This window comes from Strix aluco, chromosome Z (genome assembly GCF_031877795.1).
Source record: "Strix aluco isolate bStrAlu1 chromosome Z, bStrAlu1.hap1, whole genome shotgun sequence".
Taxonomy (NCBI): domain Eukaryota; kingdom Metazoa; phylum Chordata; class Aves; order Strigiformes; family Strigidae; genus Strix; species Strix aluco.
Window position 1 is genome coordinate 78562672 of NC_133971.1, and position 19815 is coordinate 78582486.

Consider the following 19815-nt stretch of genomic DNA (forward strand, 5'->3'; position numbering starts at 1 on the left):
GGTATCCCTGGAGTGAAGCACTGTTCTCAGGCAGGTTTTTCACTGCCATCTGCTGTCCTTTAGATGGTGTTTTAGCTTCTATGACTACAGCTCAAGGCTTGTGTTAGACGCTGTGAAATAGTTTTGAACCATCATCAGTCACCACCTCCTCTGAGTTGCCAGATACTGCACATCTCTGCAGGCACCAGGTGAAGCACTGGGAAGGGATCTGGTGCATCTACCCTGGCCTCTTTGAGCCTTCACTCACTCTTCCAAGTGATTTAATCCATGATACCAGCCATGCAGACCTGTGTGGGCTGAAAGAATAAGTTTGAGGTTTATTAGGTTTCACAAGTAGGGTAGGAGGGTTGCAGTGCTGTCCTGGGCTCTGGAAGTTAAAGTAGAGTTGAGACAGCCTTGCTTCATAGCCTCACTCAGGTATTGCCTTGCAGTCCCTTCCACAAGTTCACTGAGGGACTTGAGACAGAAGGATTTGCCTTCCTCTAGTTCACTGCCTGGTCTGTAAAATGGGAAAAATAACCTTTCTTGCTACAAAACCACGTAAAAGGATCTAATGGTTGCCATGTGGAAATGAAATACCAGTTCAAATGCACCTGTTTCCTTTTCCCATCTGTTACCACCATCTGGGTGTCCAAGTCTGGGTGTTCAATATCAATATGTCAACCTGCATACTTGCTACATCATGTGAAAACGATCCTTCACATCGTAAACTGCCTGTAAGATCTTTTTGGTGCATCTTGAGGTCCAGGGCTTGTCTCTGCATTGCCCCTACTAATGGGGGGGGTTTGAGACAAGGAACAGCACCTGCTACAGAGTTTTCTTGGTTTCACTACAAAACCTGTAAGAACAGCCCCAAAGCTCCCCTCAGAGCAAGAATGGAAGAGCAAATCTGTGTGCAGAGCTGTGTAGGGTCTGGTATTTCTGGCACAGTTCCCCTTGCTGTACAATTCCACTTGAGATGTAACCCACTAAGGGCTTGGCCCAGGGATATGTACAAGTGAGGAAATACAGCTCCATTTTCTGCCTTGTGAATTTTCAGATTTTTGGGACTTTTGTTCTAGAGAGAAGCAAGAGTGGTGTGGTACTAAGTGAGGCCTTTAATGTCTTACCTATCTTTGACTGTAAGTGAAAGAGACATGCAGAATCGGTGGGCAGCTGACTACAAAAACAATGACACTGAGAACTGCAGAGTCGTTCTGGGTTTGTATCAGTAGGATTCAAGGCCAGTTTTATGTGAGGCAGAGTATTTCAGAAGTCATAGAACCTCCTGGTTGTTGCCATATTGTATACTTCATGTTTCCTTAACAGCCTACAGTTCTTCCAACCTCTATCCACCCTTTGACAAAGGTTTCTTCCGATTTCCCTTGGGACAATTTTCATTGAATTCCTAATTACAGGTGTACCAGTATGCATTAGAGAGCGTGGATTCCTCTGTGAATTACAGCTGCTATTTCCAGGTTGTGCTGCAGACCATATTGGGGGCAGCAGCCACCAAAGGCCACGCACACACCAGGAGAGAGAGCACCTCTTCTCCACGGGGAGCAAGCTGGGCACTCCTGAAGCCTCCCAGACCCAGCACATGGGCTCCTCTCCCCACCCTGTCCCTTTTGTCCTCCCTTCCTTCCTGCCTGCCTGCCTTCCTTCAGTTGTTCCCTCATTTCCTTTCTTCCTCCCTCACTTTTCCTCTTTTTCTTCCCCCCTCTCTCTTCTGCCTCTCTTTCCCATTCTTTCTGTCCCTATTGAGATACTTTCTGGACACCTAGTGGTATTCTGGTCTTCAAACACCAGAGCAAAAGGTAGTGCCTTGCCAAAAAAAGCTCTTGTCTGATATCAATACGTTAACATTTCCCTCGTGTTTGATTTCCTCAGGAAACAAAATACAGCTCCTCAGTTCTTGGTATCCTTTATACCAAAAGCATCAACATCCTGGGTGGGGCCAGGAGAATGATGTGGCAGACGGATGTGTGGACATTTGTCTTAAAGATTTCATGGTACAGAGAAAACCACAAGCAAGAACGAGACACCGGATCCCAGCACTGTAGAGGTAGGACTGAACAAACAATACACCAGTTTCTGGCCCTGCAGAGATAGAAGAATATGTTCTGTGGTTTTGAACTAGGCAAGAACCTGTGGTTTTAATGCCTGTCAACAACTAACTGCGCAGGTGTAGGGTGCTAGGTTGTTGACTTTGAGGAGGGTCTCGTATGATGCAACCCCTGGAATAGTCTCCCTGCGACCACCTCGGGACACATCGAGCCTGCACTGAACCAGGCCATGCCTACCATCACCTGGCACCACACCCACCGTGCATATGCATGAAGTTTCTTGGAAACAGGTGGAGACTTTTGGACTGTATAAAAATGGCACCATCAGGAGGTAGGGCAGGACTCCCACCACCAAGACACCAAGAATCAAGAGGACCAACAGGACACTGCTAAATCCATGGATGGTGATATCTTTCTGTCTCTGTCTCTCTCTCTCTTCCTTTCTTTCTCTGTAACAAATTATAACTAGATCCAAGTGAAAACATGTAGCATGGGGCTTGTTTATCCAGTTAAGTTATCCAGTTAAGGAGTTGCCATCAAGTTATTGTATCTAACCACTTGCCTTGTATTTTTTATTAATAAATTGTTAAACTGGTTGGCTGGTGTTGTTTCACCTTAATTCCATTCAAGGGTATCTCAAACTTGGTCATAGGTCCCAAGGGGAGGGAGGCTGTCATAAACGGCTCCTTTTGGGCCGTGACACATGAGTGTGAGATTTATATGTGGTATAAAACTAACTAGCACTCAGTCACTGAGGTGAGCAGCTCCAGTGCCAGCATGATCCGCAGTGGGCTGCTCCAGCATGGTGCACAGGGTGGGGTCCTGAACCAGGGGAACCTCTGGGGAGCCAAGAGACCTGCCAGGAGCCCATGGCTCATGGGACAGTGGCTGATGGGACCTGGATGGGGCTAGGAGCAACCATGACCAAACCCCCCCACCCTTAAAACAACCCCCTGGGGAGCACTAGCGAGCAGGATGTTGCACAGCATTTTGTGCAGGATGAGTGCTGTAGTTCTGCCGGCTCCATCAGGAAGCAATGTTATCTGCCCATCAGAAGGCCATGTCCTCTCTAAACTCTGCACCTGCCACGACAGACACAGCTGTCCAGACGGAGCTCTGGTGGGAACACACTGCCACCCGGGTGTCAGGCTGCAGGGTCGGCCCTGCTCTTATGCCAGCACTGAGCGCCCCTGCAGGAGGTGCGCCCAGGTAAGGGAACTCCTCCGCTTAGTGGCAGAGCTCCAGGAGGAGATGAGTAGGTTGAACAGCACTGGGGAGTCTGAGAAGGAGGTTGACTACTGGAATCACACCCTACCATCCCTGGGACAGGCCTGTCAGGCAGACAGGACACACGATAGGGAGGATTCCCTATCAGTGACTTCAGGGATGGGGGAAATGGTGACAAGTTCCTGCCCAGCACAGGAGGCGCCTCTCCTCTGTGACTGCCCCAACTTCCCAGGTGCCCTGGTACAATAGGTACAAGGCTCTGCAAGTGGAACCAAACAGTGATGAGGATGAAGGTCTGTCTAGGTTGGAGGTGTCACCAAGGTTAAGTCAGCCTACGCCCCCATCAAAATCACTTCCATTAAGAAAAAAAGATGGGTTATTTTCATAGGTAACTATCTTCTGAGGGGAACAGAAGGCCCAATATGCCAACCAGGCTCGGTCCATAGGGAAGTCAGGTGCCTCCCTGGGGCCTGGGATGAAGATGTTACAAGAAAATTTCCTATCCTGGTACATCCCTCAGATTATTATCTATTATTGCTTTTTCATGTAGGCAGTGGTGAAGTTGCAATAAGAAGTCCAAGGGCGATCAAAAGAGACTTCAGGGTCTCTGGGATGACTTGTTAAGGGATCAGGAGCACAAGTGGTTTCTCCCTCTATCCTTCCAGTTGCAGGGAGTGATATTGGAAGAAACAGGAAGACCCAGCAGACCAATACCTGGCTCCAAAACTGGTGTCACTGGCAGGGTTTTTTTGGTGATAGGTTGTTTTACATGACACCAGGCCTGCTGGTGACAGATGAAGTACACCTTGCTCAAAAGAGGGAAAAATATCTTTGTACAAGAGTTATCAGGGCTACTTGAAAGAGCTTTAAAATAGATTTGAAGGGGAAAAGGGATAAAACCAGACTCACTAGAGATAAGTCTGGGGGCAGCATGCCAATGTTTGAGAAATGGTATGTTAGTGAGGTCCTTCAGTCTGCTCCACGATGTGCTGAGTACACTTGAGCACATTTGAAATGTCTCTGTACTAATCTGCACAGCACCTTAGCCATCCCAGTGGGGGTAGGGGATAGAGATCCACACAGCATCAAAGACATAAGGGTTGTTGTTGTGTTTGAAACCATGGAAGCACCTGAGAACAGTCATATAGGAATTAGAGCTTCTTCCCCAAAAAAAAGGTGTCAGGATCAATAGCCCAGTTGAAGTGCATCTACACCAATGCACACAGCATGGGCAACAAACAGGAGGAGCTGGAAGCCATTGTGCAGCTGGGAAACTATGATATAGTTGCAGTCATGGAAACATGGTGGAGTGGCTCACACAACTAGAGTGCTGCAATGGATGGCTATAAACTCTTCAGAAGGACAGAGGGACAGACAAGGAAGGAGAGGCAGCCTTGTTGAAGTGTTAAGGCTTGGACAATAGGCCCAAGCCAGAGTTGACCTATAGATGGATCCTGTATATTTTATAACTGATAACCGTTGTGCTAACAGGTATTATACTAAGTTATAACAAACCACCTACTCTGATGTAAAAGGTGGAAGTGTTGAAGCCTGAGCAACAGGCCCTGAACCAAAACTGTTAACTCAGTATGTAATCATTAATGAAATATGCATGGAGGATGTAGCTATCTTGAATGTATCTTTCCCTTCCTTTGTATATGAATAGAATAACAGAGCCATGGAGACAGGTGCCTGTCCCCAAGGCCTGATGTGAGACCTTGCGCATAATCCGATCTGATAAGCAGAGACACTCCCTTAGATTCTTCCTTGAGCCCTGGCCAGGCTCTGGGGGGAATCTAATGTGAGATTGAAACCAGATATTTCTGCTTAAAACAAAGATGCCAGCTATTCTGGCTTGCTGATTTTTGGGTGTATAAGGCTGGGCCCACTCACAGCGACTTTGGAAGCCTCACCTACGGGTGGACACACCGCGTAGGATTTCCCACTTGCCGGGACAGGCTCTGCAAATCCTCGCTGTAACCGGGGCTGCCCAGCGACTGCGGGTCTGGATGATGGTAACGTATGCAAGTGGTGATGGATCTTTCTTAATCACTATTCTCTCCCTCAGGTAGTAATGATTTGATGCATTACCCTGTATTTTCCTATTTGTTTAAGTGCACTGTTCTGTCTTTTCTTACTGTATGTTTTCTGTATTATTCTGTTATATTATTTAGTTATTTCTAGTAAAATATGCCTGCTCTTTTCACTCTGGTGTCTGAGTTTAATTGATATCCTTAATCAGCAAAACACTTGTATGTTAGGGAGTGTTTTGACTACCTACAGTTTGACAATGGTGATGAGATGGTTGAGTGTTTATGTATAAAAATCAGGGAAAAGGCCAACAAGGCAGATATCCTTGTGGGAGTCTGTTATAGACCACCCAACTAGGATGAAGAGGCAGATGAAATATTCTGTAAGCACCTGGGCGAAGTCTCATGATTTTAGCCCTTGTTCTCATGGGGGTCTTCAATTTACCAGATCTCTGCTGGAAATACAATGCAGTGGAGAGGAAACAGTCTCACAACTTCCTGGAGTGTGGGGAAGACAACTTCCTGACACAGTTGGTGAGGGAGCCAACTAGGGAAAGGACCCCACTGGACCTGTTGTTTGTGAATAGAGAAGGACTTGTGGGTGATGTGATGGTTGGAGGCTGCCTCGAGCACATCGATCATGAAATGCTAAGAGTTTTCAATTCTTGGAGAAGTAAGGAGGCCGGTTAGGAGAACTGTTACCTTGGACTTCTGGAGGGCAGACTTTGGCCTGTTTAGGAGCCTGATTGACAGAGTCCCTCAGGAGACAGTCCTGAAGGGCAAGGGAGTCCAGGAAGGCTTGACATTCTTCAAGAAGGAAATCTTAAAGGCACAGGAGCAGGCCATCCCCATGTGCTGAAAGATGAGCTGGCAGGGAAGAAGACCGGCCTAGCTGAACAGAGAGCTTTGGCTGGAGCACAGGAAAAAAAGAGATTTTATGACGTTTGGAAGAAGGGGCAGGCAGCTCAGGAGGACAAGGATGTCGTGACATTACACAGGGAGAAAATTAGAAGGGCTGAAGCCCAGTTAGAGTTTAATTTGACTACTGCAGTAAAACACAATAAAAAATGTTTCTATAAATACATTAACAACTAAAGGAGGGCTAAGGAGAATCTCCATCCTTTAGTGGATGCAGGAGAAACATCGTGACAAAGGATGAGGAGAAGGCTGAGGTGCTTAACGCCTTCTTTGCCTCAGTCACTAATAGTAAGACCAATTGTTCTCAGGGTATCCAGCCCCCTGAGCTGGAAGGCAGGGTCACAGAGCAGAATGAAGCCCCCATAATCCAAGGGGAAATTGTTAGTGACCTGCTACACCACTTAGACACACACAACTCTATGAGGCCACATGGCAGTTGTATTTACTGCTACAGTAGGCAACATACTATATACCTAGCACCATGATGACAGTACATGAGTCCCTTTACATATCACAGTTTAACAGTAGCAGTAAAATAGACAAAAATCTGTACTAAGCTGTAGTGGTGTGCTCCCCCTCCCAAACTGACCTGTATTTCGTATAACCCTATTCAAGTGATAACCACCAGTGGCGATCGTAATGGATGCATCTGGTCATGATGGCTACATCCTACTGAAAGTGGATTTGGGGGAAACGGATAACAACACAATAGCCAAGGGCTGATTTGAACAATGTGCCCACCTAGCCATGGTGCTGGTCAATGTCCGACTGAAGCCAAATTTCGAAGAAAGTAACTTTTGTAGTCAGTATGTAAATATGACTGAGTCCATAAATAGTGAACAGCCCAGGTCCCCTTGAGCTCTCCTGCATGGCAGCAGACTGCACGCCAGCATCTCCTCTTGAGTAGCGACGCCTCTCAAGGCTACTCCTCAAGGTTGAGATGCCTTGCCACAACAGATTCTCAGTAAATGATTAATAGCATGCTAAACTTCAAAATCCTAACTAAGTGATATAAAGGATTGATTGTGCACATATATAATCCTTTAGACATAAACTGCTAACCAAGTCTGGGACTAATTCTGGATCCAGCCGCACCTAGACTTCTCTCTGAGAAGAAGTTTAGAATGCAAGGGAGTCCTTTCTGAACCTCATGACTCAACAGGAGGGTCTCCCCGACAATTTTGTCTGATCCTGTTGTTGCAAATGAAAGTATTAACACGGTAATGATCTAGCAGCAAATCAAGATCTACTAATCACAGAATTGTCTAGGTTGGAAAAGACCTTGAAGATCATCTAGTCCAACCATCAACCCGACATCTACAGTTCCCAACTACAGCATATCCCTCAGAGCTAAGTCGACCCTACTCTTAAACACCTCCAGGGATGGGGACTCCATCACCTCCCTGGGCAGCCCATTCCAACGCCTAACAACCCGTTCTGGAAAGAAATGCTTCCTAATATCCAGTCTAAACCTTCCCTGGCACAACTTGAGGCCATTCCCTCTTGTTCTATCGCTTATTACTTGGTTAAAGAGACTCATCCCCAGCTCTCTGCAACCTCCTTCCAGGTAGTTGTAGAGGGCGATGAGGTCTCCCCTCAGCCTCCTCTTCTCCAGACTAAACAACCCCAGTTCCCTCAGCCGCTCCTCGTACGACATGTGCTCCAGACCCTTCACCAGCTTCGTTGCCCTTCTCTGGACACACTCGAGTAATTCAATGTCCTTTTTGTAGTGAGGGGCCCAAAACTGAACACAGGAATTGAGGTGCGGCCTCACCAGTGCCGAGTCCAGGGGTAAGATCCCTTCCCTGTCCCTGCTGGCCACGCTATTTCTGATGCAAGCCAGGATGCCACTGGCCTTCTTGGCCACCTGGGCACACTGCTGGCTCATGTTCAGCCGGCTGTCAATCAACACCCCCAGGTTCCTCTCTGACTGGCAGCTCTCCAGCCACTCCTCCTCAAGCCTGTAGCGCTGCTGGGGGTTGTTGTGGCCCAAGTGCAGCACCCGGCATTTGGCCTTATTGAAACTCCTACAGTTGGCCTTAGCCCATCGCTCCAGCCTGTCCAGGTCTCTCTGCAGAGCCTCCCTACCCTCGAGCAGATCAACACTCCCACCCAACTTGGTGTCATCTGCAAACTTACTGAGGGTGCACTCGATCCCCTCGTCTAGGTCATCAATAAAGATGTTAAACAGGAGTGGCCCCAAAACCGAGCCCTGGGGGACACCACTTGTGACCGGCCACCAACTGGGTTTAACTCCGTTCACCACAACTCTTTGGGGCTGGCCATCCAGCCAGTTTTGACTAGCAGCACTCCATCATTAACCAATTCAAAGATTTACAAAATAATTCAGAAAATATGTTATAATTAAAATAGTACAGCTAACTTACTATACAGTATCTTAAATCTATATACATATATACATGCGCATTCACAAACCAAGACATACAAACACACAGACAGACAAAAATATTTGGATCCGATGGAATAAGGATGTACCCACACTCGTGAAATAACTGTATACTGATACAGGGAAATGATTACCTGCTTTGCAACTTATTTACTTATAACAACTTATAATGATTTCTGAATATTGCTTAATAATACTGCTTGCCCTGACTGTTCTGTGGAAGCTTACCAAGAACTACTGTGTTCAGCAAAAATAAGAGATATGTCCTTGGAAAGCAGATGTGTTCTGACAAGTTGAGTCTTTGTAGAGTATACATAGCCATGTATGGACATTAGAAACTAGTATGCTTTTAGATAAGATAGAGGGAGTAAACCGGATGGGACAACTCTTCTTGTTCAAGAAATTATTTAGGAGAATCTGCGCATGCTCCAACGAATGGGGTGGAAAAGTACAAGGTAAAGAAGACTGTAAGCCTTTGTCCAAAAGACCTCCAAAGACGCCCCCCAGGAGGGAATGCGCAGGTGCAAAGAGAACATAAACTGCTGACACCAGCCTCTAGAACTAACCCAGCCTTACTCATGCATATGTATGTTTGTGTTATGTAATCCAATGAATATCTATATCCACACTCTATAAGTTTTTGGTAAAAAGTGCTGTGGGTGTGCAAGCTTTGTGGAGAAATCCCCTTGCACCCCGGTGCCAGAGTAAACATACCTGCTTTATAATTCTCTCCAAGTTGTAGAGTGTGTTTCCATGAATCCATACCCAAACACATCGGTAAGCAGAGAGAGAGTGGGTGAAAGAGAAGCTAGCTCAAAGTTAAAATTTCTCTTTTCCTGAGTTTAGAGTAAATAAGCACAATGCATTGGCATTCCTCAACAGGAGATAATTGAGTCTCGAGAGGGTCGACTTTGCCCTGGCCTCCCGTTGGCTCTATGGACGGTGCCTTAAGGTTTTTGGTACCTGAGAGACATCCCAGCTCAGGGATATGCTGGTCACAGGCCCACTGCAGTCCAGGAGAGCTCAAAGGGTCTCACTTGGGGCCGCTGTTTATAGGGTCCAAGATAACTGACTTTTGTCAAGTACTTTTCACTCTGGCCCAGCTCGAACAATGAAATATTCTGGTGTCTTCCACCAGTTGCCAGTTGCAAGAACTTGATGGCTGTGCAATTCTGTTATTGTTCTCCCTGACCACATCCCAGGTACAGGCCTACCAGGCTGTCAGGAGGTGATGGGCTGTTATAGCCATTCACACTAATCACTGAGTGGCCCAGGAGTGGGGGTGAGGAATCGCACCATCAGACCTGTCCTCTGTGCAGTAAATATCAAGTGAACCTTGCCATCAAATCTCATTAAACCGCTGCCGCATTTACTATCAAACTTTGTTAAATCACTGTTTTATATCAATAAACATATTGCTACTTCTCTCTTACAAGTTAAGTGCATTACTCCATCTGCGACATAAGTGCAGCTATTATTTTACATACACACTATTACAGGATCATCAGCTAAGTTTACCATAAGAAAGAAAACAGCATTAAATGCTTTATTTATCTCAACTTTACTACAATTAGAAAATTCTCTCCTTTGTCTTCTAGCATCTTTCCCTAGACATAAATACAAGATCTCTATTACCTACATATGAAATACCTTATCACAAAGCATAGTCCACAGTTTGCTGGCACTCTAGAGGTAACAGCACTAAGCAAGCAGCACTCTCTGGAAAACACTAGACTTTATTTCCATTAACAAATTGCAAATTTTTGCCAGTTTGCTCACAGCCTGTACTGAGGACTGCTGCCTTAACATGTTCAATAAGCTGTTTACCTCATGAAATATCCCCAAAAATTGTTTAAGTTGGAATTTACCTTGTTTTAGCTACATGTTTTTATGGATGCAGCCTATGCCAGCTGTCCCATGAGGTGGGGGAATTTATACACATTCTAAGACAAATAGTGTCATCTAATCAAGTTATTTGATATTTTGAGTAAAGAAGCCCCACTTTTGTAGTGTAAGGCCAAGACCCCAAAGGTTCTCATTTAGGGCTCTGAATCAAATTTTAATATTAAATAATCATAGAGTGGTTTGGGTTGGAAGGGACCTTAAAGATCATCTAGTTCCACCCCCCCTGCCATGGGCAGGGACACCTTCCACTAGACCAGGTTGTTCAAAGCCCCGTCCAACCTGGCCTTGAACACTGCCAGGGAGGGGGCAGCCACAGCTTCTCTGGGCAACCTGTGCCAGTGTCTCACCACCCTCACAGTGAAGAATTTCTTCATAATATCTAATCTAAATCTCTTTCAGTTTAAAGCCATTACCCCTTGTCCTATCACTACCTGCCCTTGTATAAAGTCCCTCTCTGGCTTGCTTGCAGGCTCCTTTAGGTTCCTCCCAGAGCCTTCTCTTCTCTACGCCAAACAACCCCAACTCTCTCAGCCTGTCCTCATAGGAGAGGTGCTCCAGATCCATGATCATCCTTGTGGCCTCCTCTGAACCTGTTTCAACAATACAGCAAAGAAGTTTAAGAATCTAGTGTAGTAGTTACAGCTGTGTATAGGAAAGTAACTTACTCTTCCGAGAGGTCTTCAGATCGTCATCAACCAAACAATGAAACTTTTTCATGTAAATCCATGAAGAAAAGTGACTAACAGCCTTCTTGTCCCTACATTTTCCTCTTAGAGAATGTCATGACATGTTAGGACTACCTCTCCCCTCGCCAGGGGTCACAATAATCTACTGAGTGTTGTTTGCTTGTGTCATTGGGGAAAAAGGAACTGGACTGGTCTCCATACTACCCTCACAATACAGCAACAGAGGAGGTAATCTTAATTTATAGGTAAAATTAGCACCACTTTATGCTAGCACACTGGATGGCAGAAACAGCTGTGGATCAAAAAGTGTGAAACACCTTGTTCAGCTGTTCCTGCTGTGGAGTCAACAATCTCACACTGACAGAGGTGTAGCTCATTCACCCTATTGGGTTTGGCAGTTCACAGACACAACCTGTCTAAAAACCACGTACTGACAATGGGACTATAAGTCTAAATTACCTTTGAATGATTGGTTAGTTGCCCAATACCTATGGTTCGCTATGCATTGAACAGCTGTGTTAGGTCTTGTCATCCTTTCAGTATGAACAAATACAGATGAAATGCTGCTTGTGGTGGTTTAGTCCCTGCCGGGGTCTGAGACCATGTGGCCGCTGCCCCTCCCCCACAAAGGGAGTGAAATACAAAGCCCCAGGGCTGAGATAAGGAGAGGTTTAATACAACAGTGCAACAGCAACAAAAGAAACAACAACAATAACAATAACAGTAATAACAATGAACAGAGCAAGGTATGTACCGATACAGCAGTGAGAGGAACGGCTGCACAAACCCCACGTGGTCACCGATTCTCCCGCGCTTGGGCGTGCCAGGATTTGACATCAGCATGGTATATGAATAATCCAGCTAGAGCTTCCCCCCACTGCTGGGGAAACTTAACCCTATCCTAGCTAAACCAGGACACTGCTCCATGGCAATAAGCAGAACTCTTGCTTACAAGTCTGAGACTGAAAAAAAGCTCTGACCCTCAAGTCAAGCTGACAAAGATCCTTTTTTCTTTTTCAACTCTGGCATGCAGTTGCACTTTTAGAATAGACATACCAAAGCTGATCAGTCTTCCACCACTGTAGTACCTGGAGCATCCCTCTGCCTTCAAGAAACCATCTAATAGTTTTGTCTAGAAAGTAAGACTTGCTACACTGAACAATATGAGATGTAATGATTTCTGATTTAGACTGTGCCATACATATCAGTCTGAAGGATGCAAAAATGAACCATTAGACTATGTATGGCAATAGTTCTATACATAAAGGGGCTGATCTAAACTGTCAGTGAACACTATGCAGAGGTTCAATGCTAACTGATAAACCTCAAGTAAAGATGCTTGTAACCAGATCTCAACAAAAGACTTATATACTGAAAAACCACCAAGGCAGTCTAGCTTTCAACATTTAAGAAAATATTACAAAGAACTGAAGTGCTTCAGAATCTATATGCATTAAAGCTTTTAGTCCAACTATGACTGACACGAGCTACCTGAGCTCTTCTGAACAGGTCTAACACCAACCCAAAGTAACTGATTTCCTGCCGCTCACTGAGAATTTTAAAACAGTTAAAAATGCAGTGGCTATCAAATTTCTTGTCCATAAAACTCATTCTTGCTCTAGGTAAAATTCCCCAAAATTAAGTTTGTAAGTTTTTGAAGTTAATGCAAGCCATTGCAACTTTCAATTACTTTGATATTTTGTATATTATACAAATGTTTGGTTTTCAGGAGCGTAATTCATGCTGAGGGGCTAATAGGTAGCAGCAGCAAATTGCTAAGCACTTGCCTTTGCAGTATTACATCATGTTTGTGGGTCAGCATAACAGGTTGCTCAGAACAAAAATCCCACATTACACAAAGATCACATAAGACTTTGCAAAGCAAAGGCTTTCATTCCCACCCACAGCCAGAATACCTTCTGTACCACTGCCCAGCTGTAGCATTGCTCAATAATCCCTTAGAGCCTTGCTGACCTGTTTTTAAAGGTGGGGGCTATTCTCATTCTGAGAGTAACAACAAAAAGACACATTTATTATTACTTCCTCCTACATTTAAGTGCTTCCCAGGACGACACCAAATCCCACATTTTAGATGCACTCCTGAGTCCTGGGAATACGTGAATGCGCAGCGTGCACAAAATGTATTTTAACAGTTTCACCGCCACTTACTTTCAGACTTTCTCTGAAGAACCAGCTGAAAGCAGGGCAAGTACAGGGTATGTTACATACAGAGGACAGCAGCCAAAGATGACTCTTTTTCTTTAGAAACAGCCCAAGTAGATACACTCAAGTATCCAAAGGCATTACCTGTACTTCACTTAAAAATGTAAGAAACTGCAGTCAGGTGCACTCTGATTTCAAACCTGGCTGAAAATTTCTTCAGCGATTTGCACAAGTTGATACATTAACTTCTGCAAAGAAGTTCATGATGAAACCAAAGGAATTGCAGTAAGAGCAGACTCACAAGCTTGTTTTTTTAGTATTTTCTCTTCAACATGTCTGAAAATCCTCTAAATCTTTGCAGTCATTACTGCAATTCCCAAACTTTAGTAGAGCATCTTACGATCACTTTTTTTAAAGCTGAGTTTGAAAGTCAGCCAAGTAGCCCAGAAACATACCACATAGGGTACCAATTCATCAGGCATTAATCTGTAATTCATACGTACCCCAAAGTGACTTACTTATGTGTCATACTATCTACCATTTATTGTTTATACCCAGTATAGTTAACTTAGATCTTTTTGTGCACCAGCTTTCCACACCAACCTGCCCACTGTTTGGGCAACTAACTTTTCTGTTCCAACCACAGCCAATCTCCAATCCTTTTGTATCTGGCAGTATTCATGCTCCAGGCTTTGGAGCTTCTTTTTGCCCAAGAAGCAATGGCCCACTGATTAAACACTACTTTTGCAGGCCTTTCAGTTGCCACTGCAGTGAAAAATGTCTAAGACCGAAAATCCCTCCTTAACTATTGCCTCCCAGAACAGCACGTAGACCCATTACGCAAGTTACTATCTTTAAGATAGAATTCTGACTCCCCATGCTAGGGCACAATGAAACTCCAAGCAGAGCAAGTCCATAGTGCCAATATTCCATTTTTTTTTTGCAGATGAGTTGTTCTGGATATACAAGCCTCTTTTTAATTTCAGCACAGAGATAAGGGTCATTTTCAAGGCAGGACTGCTACTGAATGAAAAATCAATTAGGGATTGATTTTAATGAATCGCTTCAATGCATACCATCAAGAAACTGTGTGTGTGTAAATACATGTATTTTCAGGAATCCTGCATTTCACTGAAGTAAAACACATATAAAAGGTGACAGATTTTCTAGATAAGACCATTTATTTTAACAAATAGATGAGTCTTTACGATGAACTAGAGGCTGCAACAGCTGCTCTCTTAGGCTTCGGTGTGGTTCCTTCACGGAATCCATTCCTGCAAGTAGAAATATGGTTATCACTTTTTGAAAGGATGATTCCTGCTCCAGGGTATCTGCTGACAAGCAATATTTTAGATCAAGTTCACCAGCTTTTTTCAGCTTATCTCAGTAATGCACTGAAATCACTACAGAGTTCATATGCTCAGACATTTTTAGTAAGAAACATCTTATTAACAAGTGTTTGGAATAAGCAGTATGGTTTTTGCTCTCTTCTGAAGTATATTTGACTTCTTCAAACAGAAATATTTCAGTGAGTGAATACTGCAAGAATACATCAGAAACAGCACATCTGCTGAAGGCATGCCTTACTTTATGTTCCTACTAAGCAACTCAGAAAAAGATTTCATGTTTGTGAAGTGCAAGTCAATTTCTTACAGAAATCCTCTGTGCCCCCAACCAGAAATAAATGGCAGGCATGACAAAAGAAGAATCAGCCCCAAGCAACATCCAGTGGAAAGGAGGCTACAGCTGCACACTGTAAGGTATTTTCTGGCTGCTGCTGGGAAAGACTGCACTCACCCAAACAGATTAACGGATCCCTCAACTACACCTGGGTCTGGTACTTCAAATACTCCTGCTTTTCATTATTAAATCCAATCTACATTTTTATGACAACACTCTTGAATTACTTGGTATTTTTCATGCAGCATTCTCATGTATTAGACCAGAAGCTACAGAGATCAATTTTAAAACATGGAGGTCATATACAAAGGAATTCTTAACAAGCTTAACACTACAATTTCCCCACTATTACCTCGTCAGTATAACTCAAAGCTTTGTAACAAGTTTTAGAAACCTGTACCTCAGAATCTGACGTTATAGCTACTTAGATAGTTACTTACTGCTAACCGAACTCCAAATTAAGAGTGATTCCAGTCCTGAACTTTTTTTTTTTTGTAGGCAAATGGGGATTGGAATGCATTTCAAGACTTGTCTCTTACAAAAACCCACACTCAGGGTAACCAGCAATTCGACTGACTCACAATTAGAGACAATACTACACAATGCATGTGTTTTTAACTGTGCGTATTCTATTACGATAACCTGTATTCTGTACTATCTACACTTAATAGAAACATCAGAGCTTATTATACACCCTATGTATCAACAGTGAGTTTTGTTTATCCTCAAAGGAATATGTAGCAAATTCTATAAAGCATCATTTATTTAATGATATATTTAAGAAAAAAGACCATGCTACATTAAGTGTACTAAATAAATAAAAATGTTAACTTTGAATGATGAATTTTATAATTAAGTGACGTCCATGCAGGATTTCACACATTAGTTTGTGATAAAATGTTATACCTGAATCGACGGTAGACCTTTTTCAGGTGCCTCATGCGACCAGTGCCAGTGGTGTTGCGTCTTTTCGCCTTTGCACTCCAGTTATCTAAAACATACAAGTTACTGCTACTTATCTGCTACAAAAATTAAGTTGCATATTACATTTGTATACCACATCTGACAGAAGCAAAAATATAATTAAGTCCACTTCTATGTAGTGATACTGCGCGTTAGCTAAAATAGAGTTAAATCAGCATTAAAAGCTCCAGTCACTGTAACATGACACAGTATTCCTCCTTTGTTGAAAAAAAGTTAAGACTACTGAAGAAGACAAAGAAACAAAGATTTTTAAACTGGAGTCAGTTAAAAGTTTGTTACTTACACTTTCTCTTACGCTTAGCAGGGTAACCACATTTCCCACAGGTAGATTTCTGCAGATGGTATGCCTTGGACCCACATCGACGACACAAGGTGTGTGTCTTATTTCGGCGCTTACCAAATGACGATGTACCCTTCGTCTGAAAACCGTTACAACACATGGCACGTTGGAAATACCACTAGCACTTGCAAGTCATGCAACTAAAAGAGTAAGGTCCTCTAAAAAACACGCACAAACCCACGAAGTCGAATACACACGTCAAACGCACACTGAACTGTGGAAACACCCAGCTTCACCTACAGATAGCCTCCATTTTTAGAAATCACTTCGTTCCGCCTCTCGTCGCCATTCCTTATGCCCGCCCCCCGCCGCCCTGTGCTGAAATAAAAGCCACCGAGGAGTTATCTTCAGTTCCCTTCTCATCTCCCCCAGACTCCACGCTGACAAATAATAAACTGCGCTCTCCTGAAGGGAGATTATCTGCTGCCCGCAGACCAGCCGCACACTCACAAGAGGTCTTGGCTACCCAACCCCCTCTTGCCACGTTACCGCACTGCTGCGTCGGCCGCTGCGAAAGCGCCAACCCGGCCCCAGCAAGCACGGAGGAGACCCCGGAGGAGACCCCGGAGGAGACCCCGGAGGAGACCCCGGAGGAGACCCCGGAGGAGACCGGGCGCCAGCACGGCCCCGCGCCCCACCGCGGCCTCCCCGCTCGGGACAAGACGCCCGACGCCCCCCCTGCGCCCTCAGTCCCCGGCCCCCCCGCACCCAGCCGCAGCAGAGCGCAGTGCCGCCCCGCGCCCTGGACGAGGCCCGCGACCCCGCAGGGCCCGGCGCGGCGGCAGATGGCAGCGGATACCCCGCGCCCGCGGCCCCGCGCTCACCATCTTGCCCTGCCGCCAGCACCAAAGAGGCCAGACCCCGCCCCGCTTCCGCTATGGCCCGGCAGCCGCTTCCGCCGGCGCGACGGCAGCGGCCGGCTCCGCCCCGCCGGCCCGGGCTGCGGCGTGGCCGTGCCGGAGCGGCCTGCCCTGTGGTGGCCCCGTACCGCCGGGCCCGGCCTGCTGGGACAGACCGGGACCCCCCGCAAGGCCCCGGTGTCCCGGGTGCGACAAGCAGGGCCCCGGGCCCCGAGAGCTGGGTTGTCGCTGGTGGCACCAGGCCGAAACTGGTGGGTGGGATATCGCAGCGTGTCCGAGACCGTCGCCAGGCGGCTGCTGGAGGGTAACAGCTGAGGGTTGTCTGTGTGTAAATATGTCTCTGCCTGGGAAAGAAAATGTGTAATACACCTAAGCTGCCGTACAGGCCCATCATTTTTAACTCTAATGCTGCCTCTCTGCAGGAGTGCCGCTGCTGCTATTCAGAAGTGCCTAGAGCTTCACTTCGGGCAGCAGAGTCAAGGCCTGACCCTACTTAAATGCATTCAGTGAAAATGATTTTTGTAAATGAGATTCAGGGACGGGGTACTCTTGGCTGTAATACTACTTGCAAAGTGAGCTGCCCAAAAAAATAAGCAGTCCCTTCTGCATTCTCTGCTTGACCATGTTGGCCCGGCTCCCCAGGTCTTCCACGCTACATGGCAGTCGGCCTACAGTTAAAAGCGTGGCAATGGACATCGCTAATGCAAAATCGTTTTTTATTCAGATGCATCATTTAAGTTCTTACCTGCCAGCCTACTGCGCATCCACAGTAGATTCACAATCTATGTGCAATTTTATCTTAGAAGTGTTAATTTGGGGGAAATAACATACAGAGAGAAACTGAAGACGTTTGTGTTCATCTTTTCACTGGTTCAACAACTTGTCATCTCAGATAAAGTCAGAAATTGGTGATAAAGCCAGTTTATTTATCCTTGATTGTAGAATTAGATAACCTTGTCTAACAGCTCATGATAAAAGTATGTATTTATCTGGCAGGCTAGATGTCACTCCTTTTGCTTCTGTTTTACAGACTAAAACTGCAGTTACTCCAAAATACAGCTGGGCGGGCCTGCCACAAGCCACCAAACTGTGAGAAACCCTCCAACAATGACTGTGTGGACAGTTGAACCCCTGTAACATGGAACTCATTGTCCAGAAAAAGGAATCATTCCAAGACACAATCCCCAAAGCAGTGAAGCTGTGTTCGACCTGCATTTTCACTCTTGGACAAACCAGCCTTGTACAGTTGTCTCAGTGTTAATTTATTGTCACTTGTTTCCTGAGCATAGCCTCTTGCTGAATTCCTTTGGTGCTAATTTATGTGCTGGGAGGCTTTTGTCTCCTGCTAAGGTTGAGGGACAGGGCAAAAAGCCATTTTGACTTTAGCTGCATTGTTTCCAGACACGCAAAGGTGTGGCCCAGGTTGTTCACTCAGCTCTTTCATTTCTGTTGGTAATTTCTGTCACCAAAATAACACCTAAGGCAGAGGTCTTTGCTCATACTCATTTCACCTCACCTGAAAATCCGGGGATTTAGTCCTGCAGGAGAGAGAGAAATGATTCCAAAGGGTAAATCATCCCATCCCAAAATAGGTGTCTAAACTAGGCTGGAAAAATCATCCTTGGGAGGAACCCTTCTCCTTCCATTAATTCTAACAGGAGCCTAGACAGCCCCCTTAGGCTAGGCACAGAGATGACTGGAGTTAGGTAAAATGAATTTTGCCCTGACTGACTTAATGAAAGTATTTTTATAGCAATTCTATCTTCCTTGCCAAAAATCAAAAGAGAAAACTCGGTGTCCTATGGATGAAATACCATACAGAAAAAAAATCCCAATTAACTCAAACAGTATGAATGCATCCTACAGGCTGGACCGAGTCATATTTCTCCCAGCAACCTTGCTGTGTGTCTTTTAACTACTGTCTCCTTTCCTCTTTCTCATTACATCTCAAAAATCTGGAAGATGCTATGAAGACATTGGACAGATGCCATGGCAACAGCCTCCAAAGGAAGTATGTTGGTTTGGCTGCCTGCAAGGATATGCTGCCAGAGGAATTATTCTTGTCCTTTGTGAGATAAAAATAATCTTGTTCATTTACATGTCTTCAAACCTGTTAAGAAAGGAAGATTTTTGGTACAGTCATGAAGTTGTCTTTAGTATTCAGGAGCACTGGGATACTTTTATGTTAGAGAATGAGCTGAGCTGTGGCTGACCCAGAACCATCCCAGAAGCTCTTCGCCACTGTGCAGGTCACAGGTGAGGACAGAGTTCACCGCTCGTAGTGAACTCCAGCCTGCTCAAAACCCAGAGACTCAGGTACTGGCAGCTGCTGAATGGCACCAGCCTAAATTCAGCACTGGCTAATTCACCCTTCTTCTCTGGTGCACAGGAAGTAGTCCAGAATTTAGGAGGTGAAGCATCTGTGTTTTAGCACTGTCTTTTTGATGTAGGAAACAGCAGTCTGTTACTGCAGCCAGTGTCCCGTCTGCAACTTCTGCACAGTGCTTTTGACCAGCCAGGTCTGGTGATGGGAGAAACTCTTTGTTGTGCCAGCAAACACTGATCCTATT

General features: G+C 45.2%; 1 protein-coding gene and 1 non-coding gene across 2 annotated transcripts; both read right to left on the minus strand.

Moving 5' to 3' along the window:
* Window positions 1–14543: 14543 nt before the first annotated feature.
* On the minus strand, window positions 14544–17282 carry RPL37 (ribosomal protein L37). Its single transcript, XM_074812058.1, has 4 exons — window positions 17210–17282; window positions 16329–16464; window positions 15968–16052; window positions 14544–14655 (listed from the first exon to the last, which is right to left on the minus strand). The coding sequence occupies exons 1-4, from the start codon at window positions 17210–17212 to the stop codon at window positions 14586–14588; spliced, it is 294 nt and encodes a 97-aa protein (XP_074668159.1). The 5' UTR covers window positions 17213–17282; the 3' UTR covers window positions 14544–14585.
* Window positions 14757–14839, minus strand: LOC141918918 (small nucleolar RNA SNORD72). The gene has a single exon (XR_012621835.1). It is a non-coding gene; the product is annotated as a small nucleolar RNA SNORD72 (small nucleolar RNA).
* Window positions 17283–19815: the final 2533 nt, after the last annotated feature.